Source organism: Astatotilapia calliptera, chromosome 13, assembly GCF_964374335.1.
Source record: "Astatotilapia calliptera chromosome 13, fAstCal68.1, whole genome shotgun sequence".
NCBI classification, from domain to species: domain Eukaryota; kingdom Metazoa; phylum Chordata; class Actinopteri; order Cichliformes; family Cichlidae; genus Astatotilapia; species Astatotilapia calliptera.
The window spans coordinates 26,677,585-26,701,892 of NC_137434.1; the positions used below are offsets into that span (position 1 = coordinate 26,677,585).

At 38.0% G+C, this 24,308-nt stretch overlaps 1 protein-coding gene across 1 annotated transcript in view; it reads right to left on the minus strand.

The window, feature by feature from the left end:
* Nucleotides 1-23,812, minus strand: part of cdh5 (cadherin 5) — a 32,392-nt gene extending 8,580 nt beyond the window's left edge. The window contains exons 1-11 of the mRNA XM_026189707.2: nt 23,001-23,812; nt 11,881-12,114; nt 11,360-11,639; nt 10,535-10,654; nt 10,186-10,353; nt 9,839-10,020; nt 6,684-6,788; nt 6,179-6,321; nt 5,958-6,091; nt 4,852-4,961; nt 3,968-4,070 (exon numbers count right to left, since the gene is read on the minus strand). Coding sequence (XP_026045492.2) covers nt 3,968-4,070; nt 4,852-4,961; nt 5,958-6,091; nt 6,179-6,321; nt 6,684-6,788; nt 9,839-10,020; nt 10,186-10,353; nt 10,535-10,654; nt 11,360-11,639; nt 11,881-12,114 — 1,579 coding nt within the window. The 5' untranslated portion in view covers nt 23,001-23,812. The remainder of the gene's footprint in view (nt 1-3,967; nt 4,071-4,851; nt 4,962-5,957; nt 6,092-6,178; nt 6,322-6,683; nt 6,789-9,838; nt 10,021-10,185; nt 10,354-10,534; nt 10,655-11,359; nt 11,640-11,880; nt 12,115-23,000) is intronic.
* Between the last annotated feature and the right edge of the window lie 496 nt (nt 23,813-24,308).

Sequence of the window (24,308 nt, forward strand, 5' to 3'; positions counted from 1 at the left end):
CTGTCTTGTGTGATTTATATAGGGGAATACTGAGAATGTTTACTGAAAAGATCTAGTCAAGTATTTGTTCCATTGTGTGTTGAACACCCAATCATTTCTACCTTGGAAATGAAAATATATTAAATACCTGCACCACAATTTAATTATTTATTTATTGTTTTTAAACTCTTCATGAAGGATATGTGATATTGTTGCTCTTTGAATTTGCAGTTGAAAGAATGCTCATGAACACAAATGAGTATATAAACTCTAAAACTGTGCTGCAGGTATTTCAAGTGTCCGTGTATATGGGAAAAGCAGCAATAATGAATACAGGAGAAGATTCAGTTCTGTAACAATTCCTCAATGCTGTATGGGAAATAAACAGTGATGACACTCTGGTGGTATCCAACCACCTTTTTGCATTGATCTTTAAAATATGCAGAGGTTACAGAGACACACTTGTGTGTATTATCCCAAAAGGCCAAGAGCACATAACATGCAGGACAGTGGAGCTCATTTCAAAGAGAAAAAAGTACATGATAACAAAACAAAAAACCAAACATCAAAAAAAAAAAAAAAAAACATGCTTGAGAAGCACTGCAATTTCTATTGTTTTTAACCATTTATCTTCACTACAAATACATTCTTTATCTTCTGAATTCTGATTTCTCTGCACGATGAACTAAACTAAATGATGAGACAAAAGCACGAACATGAATGAGACTAGTCTATATACACAGAGTCTTCCACATAATTTTGACTCTATTCCCAGTCACAGGACATAGGGATGAACAAGGTTCTGCATATAAGGTGCTTAACTAAGTTTACTATCTCAATAACCAAGATAAACCAGATAAAGCCTGTATGACAACATCTGCAAAGGTATGTGTGGAAGGATATGGTTGTAAATGAATCCTTAACTAACCGAATAAAAGATGAAACAGCTTCTGTCCGCCCTTCATCTCATCCCTCCTCTCCGTCTCGTCTCCTGCTCTGTTTTTGTTTGATTTAATCTCTTTCCTCTCTCTCTGGATATTTCTCACTATCCTCTCTTTCTCTTTCTTTTTCTATTTACATATTTTTCTTCCGGCATCCTATTCATCTTTTCTTATTTTGTTTCCTTGTTTTCCTACCTCTCCTTCCCTTTTGTCTGTCCAGCATTAATGGGCTAAGCTTCATGTAGTCATGTGGTCGGAACATGGAGTCCTGTCACTTCACTGTGCAGCTACATTGACTGTTGGAGTGTGAGATTCTTTGTGAATCCCATAATGAAGGTTGTTTTTTGCAAGTTTTAAAGAGCTGGTAGTCGATGAATATTTCAAAAGCCTTCACTTTGCAGCTCTTGTTGTGTATGTGTGTGTTTGTGTCTCTAGGCCATGTTTTAGTTTGTGTGTTAAGTGGTGTGAGGTGTTGTCAGATGGGTTTTGGGGGGCACAGTCTTGAGCCACAGAGGAAAACATCGGTTTGCACTGACAACCAGCACTTTATCAAACAGCTACCTTCTTCTCTCTTCTCTCCTTTTCTCTGTCCCACCTTTCTTGCATCCCTGTTTCCTCTTCACCTTTTTAACCACTGCTCTTAAAATGTGGTGTTTCTAATGTTCTTTCATGTCCTCATCTTCTCTTGCTACTTTGTTCTGCAAGTGTCCTTATTTCATTTTTCATCCCATGCTCTTCTTTCTTCTCCTCCCCTCTCAAGGCACTGCTTTTCCTCCCTCTTCATTAGTTTTAGTCCTCTTTTATCTCAGGTTCTCATCTACTGTTATTCTCCTTCTTCACCCTGGCGTTGTTCCCGCTAGTGCAGGGTCCGCTCTTCGGCAAAGGTTTCTCCATTTGGTTCTGTCCAAGGGGTCCTCGGGTGATGCATTGACAGACTTAATGTCTTCCTTGATTTTGTCGGTCCACCGTTTCTTCAGTCTGCCTCGAGACTGTTATTCTCCATTTAGTTGTCTTGGATTTTCTATTTTTCCTTTCCTTCTTTAATCTTTGCCTTACGTAAAGCATCCATTTCAGTTTTATCTTCATTTTCTTTTTTTCTTTTACTGCTTGTAAGTCTCTTTTGGTTCAGTTCCTCCTGCTCTCCTCTTAGTTCTGAACTTCTTGCCTTTTTTAAAATCTTTTCTTGCACCTAAGCCTAATTTTTCCTTGCTTTTGCACTACTCTGTCTTTCTTTCCTCCTTCAGTTCAACAAGTCAACCCCTCTGGGCACGTGCACGAGTGGAATTTGTTGAGTAAAATTCACATCATTTTTCTGTTTATCTTCAATATGGTTCAGGTTTCAGATTAGATAGATTAAATACTAACACCTTACCTAAATGTTTCATCTGATTACCTTAGGCTTTCATTTACTTATATATTTTTTTTATTTCTGACTGCAACAGTTGGTATGAATTTCCCTCTGGCTGTCATGGATAATAACTGAATATGATGATAAAAATCATGAATGCACTTTTACTTCTGCTGTTATGTATCCTATATTGAATGACCTCTCCCCTAAAGCTGATACCAACAAATTTCTCTCAGGATCATACCTCTTCATATGTCACATCAGTTAATTCAAGCTAAACCTTTTTCATTTGTAAATATACAGTACACCTACATATTTTTCCCCAAATGACATCAGTACTATTCACTCTTTGAGCTCTTTGCATATGGAATAATCAAAATGAGATGTCTGCATGCTGGCGCCAACTAGCTGGTTCATTTTAGTGTCTACAGACATACTACATCCTGAAAAAGACCACTTGCATCATTTAATGAATGAGAATCAAACAGCCATCATGCCTTTGAATCCTTTGACTACTTTGAAGACATTAGTTACAGAGGTTTTAGTATTGTGTGTGTTAATATTAATAAGTTTTCTCTGATTAAAATTCTTTGTTCATCCCTAATATATTCCAATGTGTTAATTACTCCTCATTTAATGAGAAAAACTAAAGCATGATATAGATATACTAAATTAAATGAGCAAATTAGCATGTCAGCACAATCCGTCCTAAAATACTAACAATACTGGTCAGTTTTACATGTGACCTTTAGCAGTTTCACTGTTTTTTAAGCACAGGCGTAGACAGTTCATCTTCATGTGCAAAACATAAGACGTGCTTTTTTTTTTCTAAATTAAATGTAATCACAATTAGCATCACAATTAGCACTAAACCTGTAAATCAGTTAGCATGTCTAATTTAGATATTCTCATCGTTATATTTTGCACATTGAGAAAGGAACTCCCACTGAGAAATTTTGTCACTGTTCTCTTGGTAAATACCCAAAGTAATTTTTTTATGCCAAAACCCAGTTTGCAGTGCTACAAGTTATTAGTAAACCAGGCCCATAAAATATATATCACCAGTCTGTCACAGGGGGATCATATAGAAGCAAACAACTCACACGCACACCCTATTTAAATTAACCACTTGCTAATATGAATGTGTTTTGCCGTACCTGGTGAGAACCCAAGTAGGCACAAGGAGATCATGCAAACTCCACACAAAAAAGACCCTAGCCAGCCACTGAACTTGAGCCCAGGACCTCTTTCTACAGTTTCCATAGTTAGTAATTGTCCACTTGATGTAGTTTCTCTTTTTTCCGTCCTTGAATGTATTATAGACCTCTCAACAGCACCACTTTGTGTTACTATGCTCATTGAACATCATCAGCTGTGACAAGGTTACAACACAGAGGGAGTTATCTTCAAGCCCATCGAACTGATAGCTCTCATTATTTCCAGTCTTTGTTGTGCATTTTAGATAGTACTTATGGTCCCAGACAGGCTCTCAAAATCTCCCGTCTGGCTTAAAGAACTGGAGGATGTTTTTGGAAGTTAAAATAATTTTACATTTCAAAAACAGAACATTGGGCTTCACATAGAATTCCAGTTGTTGCATAGCAACAAGTTCCAAGGCTAGTGCTTGCTCAGAGCACCATTTAAAGCAACAAGCAAGAAAAGAAAAGTAAATAAATGTTCAGTACACAGAAGGACTTACTGCCATAGTTTCTGATGGAGAAGTTGGAATTCTCACTCGCCAGACTGAAAGTGAAGGCAACTGGCTGATCATCTTTATCTGTGGCAGTCAAGGTTCCAATTATCTGAGGAAAGACCAAAAAATGACTCTAAAATTAACCTTTCTGCACATTGACTGCACATTTCTGCAGTCAATGTGTGCAGTCCATATATGTAAATTATATATGCACTGATTTATGCAGACATGTATGGCATGCATGTGAATCATTGAGTCATCGACTGCCATGTACATGGCACGTGGCAAAAACACCATTTTAGGTTGGGATCCAAATTTCAGATTATGTATATTAAAGTCACAATTGGAAAAAAAATCAAATAAAAACTTAACTGTAAATAATGGAGAAACCTATTGTAGCTTCCCAGGCTCCGTTATTGAGGAGACAGACAGTTAAATATGCGTTTAGGCTTTTATGTAAAATGCATTCATTACCCCAGCTCATCACATGCTTGGCTTCACGTGAGTTTTAATTCAGAAGACACATCAACAACAATTCAGCATGATCTGTTGGCGTTTAGTTTCCATTAAGATGCATCCTCTAATAATAAGAAACAAGCTTCTCCTCATGTTTTCTCCTAACCTGACACAGCAGATGGCTGCCTTTCCCCGAACCTGGGTCAGCAGAAGATTTCTTCCTGTTAAAAGGGAGTTTTTCCTTCCCGCCATCACAAAGTGCTTGCTCATAGCAGATAATTTGATTGTTGTGAGATTTTCCTGAATATTTAGTCTTTACCTTATAGTACAAAGCCACTTGAGGCTAATGTTTTTGTGTGATTTGGTACTATATAAATTAAAAAATATAATTAAAATCTATAAATAGTATAGATATAAAAACTATCACCTCTTACCGTATTAGACTCGTCGTTCTCACATATATAGATGTCGTCAGCTCTGAGTTCAGGTTCATTGTCATTCACATCCTGAACATTAATATTAACTTTTACAACTGACTCTAAACCTAGAGAGGAAAGAAAACATCACATTAATGACACGTCTAACAATGAAAATAGTCCAAATAAATGCGCAAAAGCTGCAAACAGAGATTCAAGAGGGCATTCAGTAGTGATAGTATAATTTAGTCTCATTCAGTATTTGCGGAGGAGATGCAAATGTGGAAACAACTGCACTTTTTGTTTCTGCAACACTTTGTGTCATTTATCTTAAAATACTGAAGCCACATAGAAATGAAATATAAAAGTTCTTAAACTAAGGATTTAGTTGTCATTTACCTTGATGCGCCAATGTAACAGTGACTAACTATGCTGGAGATTAGTGTGTATATCTCTGTCACTGAAGGACTAGATTAAAGGTCAAGTAACTGAAAGCATTTCTATTTGTGAGCTGTTTGTTGGACAGCTATTTTCGTCACATTAAAGCATCTTTTACATTTATTTTATATCACTGATGTTCTTTTTGAATATTCATCTTTTGATAAATATGTGAGTCTCTTTTTTGTCTCTTGTACTAAGATTTTGAATCTATCTTTAGTACAGAACATGTACTGTATACCGAGGACCTTGTCAAGCTCAGGGGACCATTGTCTTCCTTAAACGCTGTGACAAGCCACTAAAATAGATCTCTGTATTTCATTCATTGCTGATCTAAAAATATAGAGTTTGGTTTGGAAGCTGGAAGTGAACAAAGAGGCAGTCTAATGTGATTTTCCTGCTTACTCTCTCCTTCTCATGTGGGTCGACCAGGTGTTATGGTGGTGTGTTAAGTCTGTAAAAATCCCTGTTAATGTGTTACACTCCCATCCTTCAATAAATCTACAAGAGATGTTCAGCCAAGAGAACAAACTGTCTTTTTTGGCCTTTGTACTTTAACTCCCTCCCTGTATGCACATTGCTGTTGTTGTAAAACACGTGGTTTCAATTTTTCATGTGAGGATGTATTGTTTAGAGGAAAGGGATTAATAAACCCTGTACAGCTCTTATGAGAGTGTGTGACATACCACTTGGCTCCTCTTGCGCCTTAACTTGAAACATGTGTGTGGGCTTATCCTCTCTGTCCAGATTTCTCAGAGTGTACAGTTGACCTGTGAGTCGGTTGATACCGATAGGACAGTCCGGCTGCATGATGGAGAACCTAAACAGAGAGACCAAGATCACTCTAACAAACACTTTACAGGATTAGTAACACTATTACTTATTTTGGGGAATGAGTGCAGCATACTGTATGGTTTTGTTGGCTCTGTCAGGATCTCTGGCTTTGATGAATCCTATGTTGTTCACATGCATTTCTTCCTTCACGTTAAAGCTGTACATGTCCTCAGAGAAGATCGGTGGCTCATCCACATCTAACACGTTGATGTTGACCTGGCAATTTTAAATGATTTAAATGATTGCCAACAGTTTAGACCAACATTGGAAATGTAATTGTACTAGGAATATGAAACTATGAAATGTTTTGTTTAATTTTTTTTCTATAATCCTTTACACAGCATCACACTGTGTCCTGCTAATCCGAATCTGTGAAAAGTATTTCTTGACAGTGAAGCATTAAATACATTCCTCAGCATTGATTCTCTTTATTTAGAGAATGAAAATCAAGTCGGCAACTGTCTTTGAAGATGGCTAAAGTGATCAATAAAATAAAGTAAATAATCAATTTGAACTGCAAATCACAAACATTCACTTGCTGACTCATGAAAGTTACAGTTGCCCTGTTTGATATTTACCTGTGCACTGGTGATTGCAGCGTTTGTGTTGTCAGCGGGAGTTTGGACATTTTCTTTCATCCGGACAGTGAAAGAATAGCTGTTTGTCTTCTCAAAGTCCAGAGCCTAGGGAGCAAAGATAGTGTGAGTGAGTAAGCAACATGTCAGTGCTAATTAGATTAGAATTGATAGCTGTGACTCTAAGCTTCAGTGCAGAGTCAATACTATCTTTATTACATAAATATACAAAACAGTGTTCGTAGTGGAAGGTTGCGCTCTTTCAAACATTAAATATTTGAGATTTTTGTTGTCGTTAATTTCCATTTTTTTAAGGCATCTGAAATTAGATTATGCTGTTTGCTTAAAGTTCTCACTAACACAGAACTCAACTGTATGCTGTGTGAATCTGATGCATTTGGGTTCTGTTACAATTTCTTTCAGTCTTCCACAAAATTAATAGTAGTCCTTCAACAATATGTTACTCTTTAAGCCTGTCAACTTTAAATCTTTTGACCTCATTTTCCTTGTAGGTCTTTGCTTGTAACTGGGGACACACTGCATTAGCACCTTAGTGGTTTTTTTCTTCATAAATGTGTCTTGTACACCTGCATCAGTCCACCAAGGACAACTAACGATTTCAGGTGCAAAAAGGCTGTAAATGTCACAAATCAGTCTATGCAACCTGTGTAGCTCACTTTCCTCAATTTTTAAAAGGTTCTATATTTTTGGGTGGGGGGCAACAACAACTTTTAGTTGCAAAGTTTTATGGAAACATTTTTACATTGGCAAATATAAGAGCTCTTACTGTCATATTCACATTGGCACTATAATTTATTTCCTATGTATTAGAAATACACAGATATTCTTATTTTTTCTGGCAGATTCTTTTATCAGTGAATGGGACACTAAAGGTAGAGAGGAATATTCTGCTAACTGGATTATTCATGGTTACAAGGATAGTCAGTCCCAAGGTATCAAAGGCATTTGTAAACAGCTTAACAAGAATAAGACCTTAACCACAGTGTGGCCAACAGCTGGCTTATTCTGTATGTGTAAACACAGCCGTTGAGAAAGATGAGAAGGGCTCGAGAGCTGAGGGGAAGATTGAGGTACGATTTGATTCCAGGCCAGCAAGGGTGCAAGCCATTACAGAGCTCATTTCATTAGAATACATTTCCAGCTCTCTGATGTCCTAAATACTTTATCTGAAGAGCACAACCCAGTGAAGTCAACCTGCTAGAAATCCCGCAAGCATAAATATCTTTAGAAACCAGAAGGAGGCCAGATTTCAAGTCAGTCTTAAACACGTCACACCTTATACATCCTGCAGGAAAAAAAATCTGAAATTTGACATTGCACCTTTTAATGTTATATATAATTAGTGGCCATGCGGTGGCAGAGTATGCAGGAAGGCTTCAGAAACCACTTTGAAAATGTCAGTACATTAGTATTTTGAATTTGTGGAAATCCTGTCACCATGCTGTGGCTATGATCCTCGTTGGTAATGGTAGACTGCAAATCTATTTTTGTGCTAAAGCTGTTTGGGCATGAGGTCCCATCAATTTGGATGCTGTAAAAAGTGTGAGGATACAACACTTCCCAAAACACTCTGATTTACTTGTGTACATATATAAATAAAAATAAAAGCGAGTTGCCCTTTATGTATTTTAGGATATGCATCCATTTCCTGGTGCTGCATGGAAAGACTGAGCCAGTTTACATAGCACATTAAAACTAAATTATTGATTTGATTACATAATATTTATGCGCAATATGTGTTCATGGGGCAGCACGGTGACACGGTGGTTAGCACTGTTGCCGCACAGCAAGAAGGTCCTGAGTTCAATTCCAACATCAGGCCGGGGTCTTTCTGTGTGGAGTTTGCATGTTCTCCCCGTGTTTGCGTGGGTTCTCTCCTGGTACTCCGGCTTCCTCCCACCGTCCAAAGACATGCAGCTTGTGGGGATAGGTTAATTGATTAATCCAAATTGTCACTAGGTGTGAATGTGCGAGTGAATGCGAGTGTGAATGGTTGTCTGTCCCTATGTGTTAGCCCTGCGACAGACTGGCGACCTGTCCAGGGTGTACCCCGCCTTTCGCCCTATGACAGCTGGGATAGGCTCCAGCGCCCCCCGCGACCCTGAAAAGGATAAGCGGAAGCGAATGGATGGATGTGTTCATGAGGAAAATGAACACACTAATAGGATTTTTAAAAATCTATGTATTGCAAAACAGATGGTCATCAGACTGATAAATCTGCTTTTACAAAAGTAATAATATTTCACTAATTTCACCGTTTTTTGTTTGTTTGAAATACAGAAAGAAAACCCACATAAAAATAATGTCTGATGCACATTTATAATATAAATTACTACAATCCCTTGATTGGTAGCAATGGGTCAAGTAGCTAATTGAGTTTATAAGCCTGGTACTGATTAAAATTGATCATGTATAATAAAATTTTTAAAGGCAATCACTCAGGAATGGTGCCACTCCTCATGGTAGCATGAATGATGAAATTTCACCTTTATCATATTTTGACCAACAACCAAACAACTTTGGCAGAATAACATGTTTGAATCAAGTTAAATAAATAAAAGAATAAAATGAAAGTCAAGGTTTGTTTCAAAATAATTCAAATTAATCCAATGAAATCATCATGTCTTTTAAAACCATAAAATAAAGATGAGGTTGAGCAGGTCAGAGCTGTTTGCGTGCACAGGGAAAAAAAATGCTGGGAACCATGTCTCTATTTTATCCCCAAACTGGAGACAGCAATTACAAGAGAGAAATCACTCTCTAAATGAATTATACAAAAATATGGGACAGCCATGGCAGTTCAGGAATGTTAAATTGAAATACAACAGAGAATTATACGTCAAATATGGTTGCCCCACATTCCTCTTATAAGCCAAACAGGAAATGAACCAGCAGGACTGTTGCACAGGTTCAGCTGGGTAGTGATAAACATAGCTATATGCATTAATTGTAGTAAAAATGCTGATAAACGTACTTGTAATTCCATCAGTTAGACATATCCATAATATATACTATATAATACTAGCATGGATTTTATTAACATAAGATTATACACGATTGATGGGAAAAAAAACCAACTTATTTTGTTATGGTTATGTTATGGCTCTCTTTCTACCATTTACACATAAGTCTCCTACCTCTTTGAGCACGAGGTTTCCATCCTTGTTATGGTTGGGTTCAATATTGAATATGTTGCTATTAAGATTTTGAATGGTAAATATGGGCTCCTTGTTCTGAATCTCATCTTTATCCACCAATTCCAGAATCCCAATCGTCTCATCCACCTTGTGGTTTTCTGGAACGTTCAGATCATATTTTGCTGTGGATGGAAAACACACACTAATTAAGACTGAATATTTCTGTTGATTCTGTACAATTTGATAATGTAATGCTTCTAATGGTTCTAAAACCTGACTGATGATAATCTCTTCTTTTTAAGCATCTCTTTATCATTACTGTAAATGCTCATAAAACTGTTCCTTACTTCTGGTAAAAGAAGCAATGTTGTCATTGATGTCAGTTATCTTAATAGTGACCGAGGTGGTGGCTGTGCTGCCAGAGGCCAATCCTCTCATGTCCTGAGCTTTAACCACCACCACATACTCCTCCCTGGTTTCCCGGTCCAAAGTGTTTATCTTGCAGCTGATCACACCTGCAGAGGGACAGAGAAAGAGCGAGACATTTGGAGAGGGTGTTATCTTTCAGGTCAACTCTGACTCATATTACAGTAAAAATAGCTTGAAACCCTCAAGTGATCCTAAATTAATTTGCCAGGATGAAAAAAGGCCGCTAAAGCATGGCAAACATGGTGGGTACCACTGGAGTCAGCCTACCTGTGATGCTGTCGATTTCAAAGGCTGAAATGTCTCCATGGGTCAAAGAGTACCTGAGTTCTGCATTAGCAGTGGTGGGGTCGTCTGCATCAGTAGCTTTCACCTCAACCACTATTCTTCCTAGAAGAAGGAAATAATATACATGTATGATAGAAATCCTCATAGTAAATAGCTGATCATGTTTAAGTGTATGTGTTTTGCAGATGTCAAATGGTTAATGCTTCATGACTAAGTGCCAACACTGTAATTAAAGTCACCGACTTGTGTTTTTCACAGCGAGATGTACTAATGATTGTGACAGGTGTGAGCATAATGTTTCGTTTTGCTTAGGATTTTCACACTTCAGTCTATTTTGAATCTGTCTCATTACCCCTGTTTAGCAGATGCCACATGCATACTTAAAAAAAATAATGTTTAGCAACTCTGAAAATTGTGTTTCTGTACCTTTTCTTTCTGAGTTTGGGTTCCTTCCTTAACATTAACCACTACTTGAGAGTGTGATGCCTCATTATACTTCAACTGGAAGTCTACATTGTAGATTATAACCGAAAACCCCTATTAACTCTACACCACAACCTTCCTTGCCATTCAGCCATTGTAGGCTGCGTTAACCTCATGTGTGGTTACAGTTCTCAGGAGGTGCACGTGGAAGGCTACAATCTAGGGTTAAGAGGGGTTTCCAGTTACATCGTAGGTTTCCACTGCACAGTTAAGGCACGAGGCAGTACAGATAAACGTAAATGCATGAACATCTTTTTTTAACCTGAAATAAGCTGCTGGCAATTCCTTCTACAAAAAAAAAAAAAAATCCTTGATAATACTTACCTATTCTAGACCTCTCCTCAATGGATCCATTGTATGATTGAGTGAAAACAGGAGTGTTGTCATTGATATCTGTCACCTGGACAACAAATTCTCCAGGGTTTTCTATTCGGTTGCCATATGCATCTGACATCATAGCAGTCAAATGGTAAGCATTCTTCTTTTCTCTGTCCAGAGATTTGGTGACAAACAGGTCTCCTTTATTATCCACGATGAAGATGTCGTTTGCTCCCTCACCTTCTATTTTAAAAACCCCACCTGGGTTACTCTTGTCTGACTTGAGCTGAGAAAGAAAGAAAATAGACCTTTTAATAAATTACTGCAAATAAACTATTCTGAAAAAAAAAAATTCAGATATGCATGAAAGAGATTCTCAGCAACAGATAATGCCCCAGATTCACTTTGGATGTTATAGCTTCAACCTGAGGGGGCGTGGCAAAATACCAAAATGCTTTCTCATAGACAGCCATGGCAAGGAGAATGCTGTTTTTGACTCTGAGGTGAAAATACTAATATTAATATACCCGTCCTATCTTGAGCGGAGTCACAACAGGTTTCTCCTCTTCTACATAGAGAGAGTTCCAGATCCAGCCTCTTTTTTGCCGGAACAGCACAGGATGGGATTCCTTTTTGACAATGTCAGCTGGGCCGAGATTCTCTCTTTCTACCCCAGGAAGTCCAGAGTCTTGAGCAGTGATGACGGTCAAGGCCATAGTGGCCATAAGTCCTGTGGTCCACTGCTGGAGCCAAGCCATCATCTGGACAGAAGAGGATAGGATCAAGAAGAGAGAGGAATGAGAGGAAGAGGGGGTAAAAGAATAAAGATGAAAGAAGGAAGAGGCAAGACAGGAGTAAAGGATGCAGAAAGGAACATTGGGGTAGTAGAAAAGAGAGAAGAGAGAGGGACCAGAAAGGAACAGAGAGAGGATCACATTAAAACCACTTATCAGCTACGGACAGACCCCTTCACTGTGCACGGGTGAGACTTAGAGTGAAGGCCAAGGACTCTCTGTCCTCCCCTTACAGTCAGCTACTGAGCTCGAGGTCTAGCTATCATTTAGGACCAGGGCTCTTAAAGCTTTTCATCCTGGGACTCCAATGAAACATTTAGCCCCTCATCATGGGACCTGGAATGAAAGCACATCACCACTGTGGTCATATGGGGATCTATTAAACATAGGCTTGTGACCTATTTTAGGTCTTGACCCACTGGTGTAGTGCGAGAGAGCGGCACAGACAGAGAAAGAGAGACTGACAGAGATGCTACAACCACTTACGATGTCTGTCTTAATCAGCCATTAGAAAGGCCACTTTCCATAAAGGGACTTTTTGACATTTGGATTTCTGGATTTTCTTTCTGGATTTTCTTTGTTCTTTTTCAATATAAGGTAGCTCGGGTTTTGTATTCAAAGTTGAATAATTCCGGCAACTCATCCAACAGCTGTAGAGACATAATACTCAAAGCCAAAAAGTTAGCCAACATCATTATTATTCATCAAAAATGTTTGTACAAAGCAACTATAATTAATATTAGAGATGGCACGATACCACTTTTTTATGTCCGATACCAATACCGATATCATAAATCTGGATATCTGTCAATACCGATATGAATCCGATATAGTGTAGTTTTTAATCAATAAAACAGTTTTTTTTAAATATCTTGCTGCATTTCATATAAGTTCATACTCAAGTTTAAAAAACAAACAAACACTAAAGCTATTCTGTTATACTTGTATGCAAAAAATATACTGCACCCAAAATATTTCAAAATTCAGCAATACTGATCAATCTAATGAACTTAAACCTACACCATCCTCCCTATTCTGGTATTTTAAAGAGTACTTAGCGGAAATATTAAGCAACCTAACTAATAGGGTTGCAAGCTCCCAGCAAAAAAAAAAAAAATAGGGAACCACCCCCCACCCTCCACCTCCTGATGCTTAATCGCGGTAATCAACTTTAATTTAATGCACGTGTAAAAAAAAAAATGCACAGAAATCAATTATTTTTCCACAATAATTAAATAGATTCAACATCTTTCTTCAACAGAATTGCAGACAGCACAGATGGTACCTTCCCAAAGGAAAAAGTACTATAGCTTACTAGGGTATATATTAGACTTAACAGTTACTATATACAGTAATGGACTTCTATACATTTTACATCAGATCAAAACTTTGGGTGTAAGATTCAGATAATTATTTATTAAAAGCTACACATTTTAAATGAGAATAAGAAAGAAAAGTATTTCTTTGTATCCCCACTTTTCCCTGTTAATGCCCTATCGGCCCCCCTGGCTATACTTTGCTAGACCCGCCCCTGCACAGTTACCAGCTGTCAGCTAAGTAGAAAAGGATAATGGTGTAGAAAGTAATATTAAATACATTCTAACAATAGCCTATCAAGCTTAAACATGCTGCTGTTGTTTAGCCGCTGGTTTCCTCTTTCTGGTGCAAAGTAGGCCAAAAACAAACAAGAGAGACCTGAGTTGCGACAGAAAAGCCGATCAGCTGATCATTGATCAGTTTCATGATTGAAGTAGCAGCAGGAGAGGGAGGGGGAGAGAGAGGCACTCGCTCCATATATGGGTTGTTAAGCTTCACGTGGGAACACTTTACAAACATTCAGAGATGAACTTACACACTTGCTTTACTTCCCTCTGGGATAACTTTCTCGGAGATGAAATGCTGCTTCAAATGCTCAACCAGACCGCTGACAGGTCTCACATACCACAGCCGCTCTATCACATGACATACTGCTCCTATGTGCTAAGGTTATGAGCCATGAGTTACGCCATGTCGCAAGTTTTGTGAGGTGCTTTCGTGATATTTAATAGATCGGATTACATTTTTTTTATTTTTCTCCGATATTCGATCCAGTAATTTAGGTCAGTATCGGACTGATAATAATATTGGATCGATCCATCTCTAATTAATATATATGAGATTTTGCATTGCAATTCATTCTGATGCATGAAAGTTAATCATGCTGCTAGTGTAGTTAAAAATATAAAAACAATGGGATTAAAGACATTCATAATACACTGCACGGAAAAGACTGACGCAACCTTCAGATCTAAAAAGTTAAACTAATGCAGAAAAGCCTTAAACCTGCATTATTTCTCATTCCCAGCAGGGGCAAGTGCTCTGGTTGTGAAAAGACAATTCTATAGAAGTCAACAAGAAAACACTCTCACTTGATTTTTGACTTCAGTAGGCATTATCCTGATGTCTTTACTGTATGGTCCCAATTGTTTTGCATCTTCTTTATTCCAGAATGACATTAATATTTAAATGATGGTTCCTTTCAAAGTTAGATAAGCGAAAAAGCAGGATATGAAGTAGGGACTGGCTACCTTGTAACTGACAAGTCACTACACTATGAGAGTGCAAACCCTCACTCATCGCTTCTGATTTCAGTCGAGCGATATTACCAGTATTAACTGATATTGACCATTTTACATACCTCAGCTTTTTTCCAACACTTGTAAGTCTTACTGTTTTCTTACATTTCCCACCACTTCACTCATAGATTGCATCATAAACCATTGATGTGGTGTGTACTGTAACACATGCAAGCGATTCGCATTTACCTTGACCCAAGCTATCTAATCATGAACAACAGCAATCATTGGATTCATTTATATCAAATTCAAAATTGCTTCCATTTATCGTAAAAACTTGGGCCCAACTGGCACCTCGTTTGATTTATGGCTTTTGACTGATTACAAGTTGGAAGGCGTTTCAGTGCGTTGCATCACTTCTTCCTGCCTGCAAGGCATTTAACACCATTTAACCAAAATGAAAGTGTATGTGGTACACAAACACCAGCAGTGCAGCAAATCTTCACTTTTGTTGCCAGTCTTTCTTATACTGTTTCACCCTCTCTGTCTGTGTTTGTCTTCCCCATCGTTCTTGTCTCCCCCCACTGGGCCCTATCTAATAAAGCAGAAATGCCAGGGAAATAATCTTCAAAACACTTTAGTCTATATGCACTCTGTACTTCAGTAGATATTTCAGCACAGCCCCTCGCCATCCCAGCAGAGATTAGTGCATCTTATTGTCTTCCAGCCATTAGCAGCATGGAGGAAGAAAGCAAGATTATGATGAAGGGATTATACTGGCACAAAGTCTCCTCACTCTAATGGTCTAATCTCATATTCTGCTGACCTCCCATGACCTCTTCACACTGCTCCCCACAAATCAGCTCAGACAAAGACTTAGTAGTGTTTTTTGGCCTTTAGTTGACGTCCCTTTGTTTGGGTTTTATTTTTTTCTCTTGTGCTTTCTTTCTTTAGTTTCCTTTCAGGACTAAATTAATTAAACAGAAGTGCATTGTGTTCTATTGCAGTCTAACAGAGACTTGAGTGAACATCTGAGCACCATGTTCATAAAAGTGCATTTGTGCAGCGCTAATAAATATTTGTTTTTCCTGGCTGTGGATCCCCATACGTCTGTCCCCATGGGCAGGTAATAAACACAGTGTGATCAAAATGAAATTAAAAGTTAATACCACTGAGAAATAATGTTGCCTCCAAATACTTTAATTTCACTTGCTATTAACCTTCTTTTGCTTTATGATTTTTGTTACCTTTAAGTAGCTTCAGCATCTGTTTTCCATAACACTGTTATTCTATCTTCTAAGTAAACATTTTTTTTATTACTTTTACTATTACTTTAAAGCAGTAATCCAAGGATTTGGTGATTTGATTTGATAAAATTACTATTTGTGTCGCTACATTTAAATTTTCCTGTGAGGGCAGTTTTAAATCTATCAGGCAACCTACATTTACCTTATTGGAAATGTCCCCCAATCATCAATCACATAGGCTGATGATAAGCACCTGTAAACACCTAAAGTTAGAAACACTGATGGATGGGTAAATGTGACATCAGAGGATACAAGGGAGAGTGTGAGATAGAGGCAAATGATCCGCTGGTGTGACCCTTGTCAGGATCAGCCCCCAAAAATGAGGAAGACTTTGATCTTCGGGTTCAGGCAGCTGTGGCAAGTAGCTGTCTGTTAGGCATCACCTTTTCTAATTTGAATTACTAAAGTGTTCATTTTTTGTTTGCGGACAAGTCAGCATCTTCCGGGCAAATTATGGGAAACCATGGCAACGACAAGCATGGCAAAGCTGCCAAGGAGGTCTCTGTGAAGCACCTTAAACCCCTTTGAGACCAATTTTATTGCTAGCGACAGCCAAAAGCTTCTACCTTCCACTTGCCAAATGGTCACAGAAAACAGTCCTTTGGTCTCTAGATCTGCGTGAATGGAGCTTTAGCAACTGATTTAAAAGCAAATGCCAGCAATCTCCAGTATCCACTTTCAGTGAGTCAGGTCTAGACACTGATTGCTTCAGGTTTCTAGACCTGTGGTAACTGAAAATGAATTTTGCACTAATTAGCAAGTATGTGTGTGTTTGTCTGTGGAATGCAGCCCTACAGTCTATTACTGTAGCTTGCCAATCAAGCTTGTTAGCTGATAACAGCAACCCATTCCAAGTAGGATCACTTCTGGCTCCAACATGACAAATATGCCAGCCTTGAGGTTTTGAAACATCGGTTTGGGCCACAAACCAATAAATGATGCACGGCTGCTACAGCTGTCTCTTATGTAGAGTTGACAAGAAAAAAATGTAAATGATGATCATGAGGAGAAGAGTCTGAAACTATCAAATATTGCCCCTTTTTTATTTTCATGCAATACATTACATCTCAAAGTTTATCTTAATTATATTTCAGGGGTGAGTGTGATGTCACAATGCCGATCTGTAAATGGATGACAAGGTGATTTATTTCCCATTCATTCCGCTCCTTATTCATTTTTTTTCCTCTGAAAAACTGGAAAAAAAATAATAATATGCATTTGGTCCCTTCAAACATTTACATCTTCAGTAAATCATATATTAACAGTACATTTCTAATCACTGTATCACCTTTGTTTAGTTTGTCAGCTTCTATGCTTCTTCTTGACATAATCTGAACAAAGAAAGCAATCACACTTTCTGTTGCCTTTAAAACAAAGAACTGTACTCACTAAACTTGCCTTACCCTAAATTTCAAGAAGAATGTTAGCCAAGACTAAAGCTAAAATAAATACAATTACATTAAAACAAAATAAAATAACTCAAAACAAAATTATTTGAGAGTTAATCAAACTCATTAAACCTCCCTAAATTTCACAAACACCATAAATGAAGCAATTTAACATATAAAACATATGCAGGAAAACCTCTTAGGTGACCAAACCTGTGATTTGTCCCATAGCTGCTTAAGAGGACTGCGACTCATTCAGTGTATTTTGATGGCAAAATGAGCTACTTAACTATTAGAATTTTTACTTAAACAATTGTTGACTTCATTTATGTTATTCCTGAGCAATAGAGTTGAAATAAGCACTAAAAAAAATTAAAGAATTGCTTCACCTTAGTCTCAGCAGCAGCAGGGGACTTTTTAAACTGACAACTCAAACATTAATGGAATTGTGAAGGGTAAATCCCCACCTTAGTTCATAATTTAGTGAGTACTTAAAAGTAAAAGACCGAATCAGAGATTGGCATTATTTTGATTCCTGTGATTCACACCTACTTGTTCATTTTGTGAGTTGTATGTTTAGCCAATATAAACTAATATACCACAAATATAAAGGAGTTTAATAATTAATTACTAATAACCATTAATCATTATTACCTTTATAACATTTCCACCTTAGAATGTTGACCAGCAGTTAGAATGCTGCCCTTTATTTTATTATTTATTTATTTATTTATTTATTTATTTATTTATTTATTTATTTATTTATTTATTTATTTATTTAAGTGTCTCCACAGTGTAATAATTTACACATTTGCCTAACAACCGAATGATCCCCAATTCAGTCATGGAAGGAAACACAAGTCCCCTGGATTGTGTCAGGAAAGGCATTCTGTATAAAAATCTCCCAGATCAAATATGTGGAGCTTCACACTGTGGCAACTAAAAGTAGCTTCAGATGAATAACAATAATTGTTTGACAAAGCTGAACTTTAGCTGTGATTGCATACTGAAAAAAGAAAGATAAAAGTCAAATATCTCACCATCACAACTAACTTTTACACAGAAATGTCACACGTACATTCACAGTTATTTCTGACAGAGAAAAAATCTGTTGGGGGCGTTTTCCCCAAAGGGGCTTTTTTTTTTTTGAAACAGCAATTCCTCCTTCTCTTTATCAGCAAACAGGAAGTGTAAACACAATGCCTTCTGGGAAATGCTGTCGGGTCTACTAATGTGGGGTCATCATTAGTAAGTGGACACACCCTTCCTGGGATTCATTCCTGCTGCTGACTGTACATTTGTCTCAGTTTCAGACTCAGTGTCTCACTGTGTTTGACTAACATTTTGTATTTTGTGTCATTCCTTTTTTAGTTTCCCCGTCTCTTTCTGCCCGTTGACACCTCGCTGCCTCTCTTCCCTCCACGTCTTCTTTCTTTTCTTTTCTCTGACAGTGCTTTCAATACATTTTTCCTCTTAAAAGTCTCCACTTGTGGCTTGTTGTATCTCTCAAGGTGAAAGATGCATGTTGTTTTCATACAGTCTATTTCTGTCCCTGTCTATCATTCCTTCTCCCTTTTCCTTTTCTCACCTTTTTTCTCCCCCTTTCCTTTTCTCCACCCCCATACTCTCTCTGTCTCACCTTAAAAGCAGATCTAGCACCTTATAAGAACCCAGATAAATAAACACACCAGTGCACCCAGTTTACCCAAGTTCACCCCTTTTTTATAGTTTAACTCAAGTTTTTTTAATTCTTTGAATTAAAAATGTAAAAACAGACATGCAGATTGATGTATGAAAAGTTACAGGAGTTTTCAGTTTAAGTGTATGTTTGTTTGTTTTTTTAAATACATGACAGTATATATATAAGCTTATATAATAATCACTTTGTAAACTGCAAGTGTCAGACACACAAATCTCACTTGAGGATTATACAAAGTTATTTATGGCATCATTTATCAAAGGCATCTTTCGGAGCTATGAAGAATAAATAACATTCAGGAATATCTGTAATTACATCTGTACATTGTCCGCAGGCAAGTGAGTGTGTGTGAGTGTGACAGAGGAGCAGAAACAGACAGACTCAGAGACACAGTTGTCATTCTCCGGGATGTTTTGTGACTGGCAGACAGGTCTGACCTAGTTCTTCAGTCTACCAAAGGCTAAAGCACAGAAGCGAGTCAACAAGACTTCATAATCCTAGCGGTCGCTGAAGGGTATTTGAAGTTCACGTTGAAGTCCTGTTGTCGCGTCTGTGTTTTTGAAGATGGAAATATAATTTGATTTAATCCTTTCTCACTATGGTGGGACAAGAAATCTGTCTTTCCTTCAGTCTGTCATTCAGCATATCTTGACACTTGGTGGATTTGAGTCAATGACTTTTTCTCACAAAGAAATTCAGGCAGATTTGGATTTGCAAGAAGTTAATTACACTTACCAAGTTTACTTCTACTTTTTCCTATCTTTGTTTTTGACTTATCCTAAACCAAAAGTTTTAATTAAGGGTGCCACAGTGGTAGGATGTCTCCGCGACTCAAAACACCACCTCTAATGGGCAGGAAATCTGAAGACAAATCTTAACCTAATAACTCATAACTAAATAACTAAAACATTTAAAATGACTAAAATAAAAATGTGTCCATTCAAGTTTAACTAGTTCCAACGCTCTAAAATCACATCACTTTTTTTAGTTGTTAAAACCAATCTGGTCTTGAGAAGTGGCATCTGTTCCTCCAGTATTAAATTGACAAAGTAAGATCCTTGATGATGATGATTCCTTTCAGATTCTTTTTGCCATAATATAATAATAATATGTCTATAGATGAAATTGTAACTAATTTATGATTTCAATATGCATAACTTGAGCATATAAAATCAATATTCAGTAACATCTGTCCAATGCTTGTGTTGAAGCAAAAGATCTCAACAACAAATCACCACATAGACATCATATCTTTGCTGTGGATAATCATCATCTGTACCTTTAATTAAAATAAAACTAAACGTTTGTGTGCAAAAGCGGGATCATGTAAGTGGCATTTACATGATAATCTATTAAAGTTATCAGCTGGTTTATTTAACATGGAGGTTGTCGTAATATGAAGCAGGTTTAGTATGAGATTTGCTTGGACTCCAGATCACGACCAAGTTGTTGATTCTTTTGAACAAATTCTCATAGCTGAGAGCTGGCGAAAAGCAAAGCAGAGCTGGAACCATTTTAATGAATTCTATCTCACTTTAGTGCTATTATTGATCACATTTAAATTCATGTCTTTATCTGTTCTGTCTTCCCCAAGTTTGGATATTTTAATCATATTTTGTACATTAAATAACAAATTATACATGCAAAGGGACACTAGTTTCTTTTTAATGAACACATCACCATCAGTCTTTAGGTTGTGTTACACAAATATCAGTGTTTGGCACTATTTAGCTTTTTTAGCCGTTTTTGTCACCTTAAAATCAGGAGGTTGTTTATTTGTGGGCAGTAGGAATGCAGAGTGATTTCACAGTCTCAGATCTGTGATCTTCGCCTATTGAATAGTGTAGTGTGTGTTGTAGAGATTAAAACAGGTTTAATCACAGAGCAGCTTCTAACAATCTGTCTGCCAGAAAGTCACACCAGGAGTCATTCACACACACACACACACGCACACACAGCGTCCTCGCTGACACAGTCACTGGGTCACATCAGACAAATCCCATTTCCATACAGTGAATTGGTTATGACTGATGTTGGCCAGCTTATAAGCGATGGTGATAACAAACAGTCATTTGAAAGTAATTTAAAGCCTCAAGTCTTATCCTCATTGGTTTGGACTCAGCTGTCAGCCCCTCTGCTGAAGGCAAATTTTGCAACTACAGCGCTACATAGCAGATAAACAAAATAAATGAGTCTAAATACTGGACTTATGAGTTTCCTTTCAAATTAAACATAATTTAAATGACCAAAAATACTATGAGCAATATTTATAATCTAATTATTTCTCAAAAATCGAGCTTCATCTCCAGTAAATACTCCATAACTCTAAGTGGTGCTGACTGAATGTAAAAACAATAAATACATGAATGCTGATTTGCCAGATCAGATCAGTTTGCTGCACTGGAAAGCTTTTAATTCCCCACAGTGGGCATAGTAGTGTGGGAGCTGGAGACCAGTTGGATTATTCCTCACTTTTATTCTTAATTTTATTGATGGCATTTTCCTATTAATCAGTTTCTCAAGCGATCACAAAAAAAAGAAACAAAAACATTTTAAAAAAGTCTGAAGTAACAAATGACATTGTGGAGATACACAATGGAATAAGGTCTACTGTGTAAAACAAAGAATACAGGTCAGTCCCTTTAAGTAAAACCTTAACTGGGTCTTTCAGTAGTAATCAGTAACTTCAGCTGAGCTAACATCGCCACAGCTGGACAGCTTGTCAACCACACTGACATATCTGAATGAATGAACGGCTCTAATCATGAATCTTGTGTGTTTGTGTGTGTGTGTGTGTGTGTGTGTGTGTGTGTGTGTGTGTGTGTGTGTGTGTGTGGGAGGGTGAAGTCTCCCAGATGGCACCCAAAGGATTTCTCTCTCCAGGAATTAGACCACTGGGTTTAGTTGCATCAACGGCTTTCAATGTAACAAACAAATCAAATCACTTCTATCACTTTGAGCCATAGATCCAGAGTACTACAAAACAACTGTTCCCATATATACAGGGCATATATGCAGGTACACAGAAACACTTTGTCTGTGTAGTGATAGCCACAGGCAACTACAGCACACTCTGAATAACCTAATAGAAATTAAAATTTTACTGTAAGGTGTTATTTTCTCTATCCTTTCATGTACAGTTTGGCTTGAAAGGTTGATAAGAGGGAGCCTAAACTCACTATAACGCAAGGAAGTCTTCAGCTCACAAATTGACACCACTCAACTGACAAGAGCTACGCTACCTTTTAATATTAGATGTGCGTCATACTTTGTTTCATCAATATTTAATCGCAAATGAACTTGACATCAGCTTGACAGTTAAGTTTTTTTTTCATTGTTTAACTCCTCAAAATTGAATAACTGAAGACCACCCGGTGAACTGAGATTGGTTCTAAATTTTTCCTGCTGTGTCTCCGGATCATCCTGTATTGTTTTAATGGTTATAACCTCTTGTCTCCAGGAATGACAGCCCAGCCTCTGGGGGGGAGAACAGCACTCAATTACAGCATTCAAATCTACACAGAGCTGTCCGAGATCATTGGCACAGCATATGTGAACAGTGACGGGGGCTGACAGCATGTCCTTAAAAGGGGTTATAACCATCATTTTCAGTTATTTCTGTACCTTCTTGGAGGCAGTTTTACAAGTATTCATGAGCATTTCACCCTGGAGTGAATGGGAAAGTAGCCTGTAGCGTTTTAAAGGGATCTGGGCTACATTTTTCTGGGTACGCTGCAGTGCACTGCTTTTCAATCAGAAAGAACTGCTTCACACTTTCCATTTGCTGAACATGAAAGCGCACACCCTTCACCAACTCACATTCTCATTATTCAGGTACAGACACACACGTATATAACACACATGCACAGTATTTTTCTTTCCAAGACATAAAAAGAGAACTTACCAGTCAAACTGAAGTCGAAGCCAGGCAGAACTGCTGTTCAGATCTTTGTCGAGGTATAAAATGAAGCCCAAATCCTTCAACGTGTTCACTTGCTCAGACTTGAGTTATGCTTTATTAATTTCGCAGGTAGAAATCAGTGGTTGGTGGGTGGTCATGAGCTCAACAGAGGCAAAAACCACCTACTGATACGACTACTTCTTTTCCTCTCTCGTACTCCTTTTTTTTCCCCCTGATGTAGAATGAGAGCAGCAGGTGTACAAGCAGGGATTTCTCTCTTTGTTAGATTTTTACTAGGCTTCTGTACAAATCCCTTCCTGGACTGCCAGAGAGATAAGAAAGTCTGTGATGATGAAAAATGGGTTGATGCCTCTTAAGTTGTATCCCAGAGATGGATTTCCAAAGAAAAACTGAGAATCAAATATAAAAAAAACCCCACTCATCAGATAATTATCAGTTTTTACTCAAGTGGGTATTACAGTTGTCTCTTAGTTAGTAAGATTTTTATCAAAAAAGTAAAAGCTCCAGCTACTCCAACAGTGGAGTTTTTACCCCAAAATGTCTTTGTCACCCTCTTTCTCTTCTCAGGTTGTCGAGGTTTTTCCGCAGGTGTGAATCCAACAGGTTTCGAGTCTCTCTTGTTCTCTTTTCCTCTCTCCCCTCTGATGTGGTTTTCTCATCCAAGACCCAAAAATGGTGAACCACAGCTGTCTGACCGCAGTCCTCTCTCACACAGGTCACTGCCCACTTCCTCTTCCTGTTATTCTGGTCAGTGTTGTCCGCTGGTGCTCCCAGCTACTGCTCCTTTTCCTGTCCTGGAGGGGAAAACAGAAAGAGATGGAGGTATGGGGAGGTATTGGTGGATTGGTGAAAAGACAGAAAAAAAGGGAGAGAGCAAGAGAAGCAGAGAGGGAGTGCATATGTCAAAACAGCTCAAAAACACTAGGAGAGGCAGAGAAAGCAGCCGGCTCATGTTCATGAAGCAGATGGAGTGAGTGTGTGAGATAGGAGAAGGGAGGGAGGGTGATGGAGAGTAAGGTGAGAGAGGCGTTACTTCTCGGTCCTTCTCAGAGAGCGGGAGAGCGACGGGGAGTGGGGGAGAGATTTATTATTCATGTGTGTGAGATAAGGATTAAGTTAAACAGGTTATTGGGGATAATCCTTAGAGATTTCCCCACATGAGGCTAGTAAATATTTCAGAGGGCTGACTTTGTGTGTGTGTGTGTGTATGTGTGTGTGAGTGTATCTGACAGAGAGATGTCGTCTAAGCTGGAAAATGAGATGAGAGGGACGCCTTGCCACACGCACGCA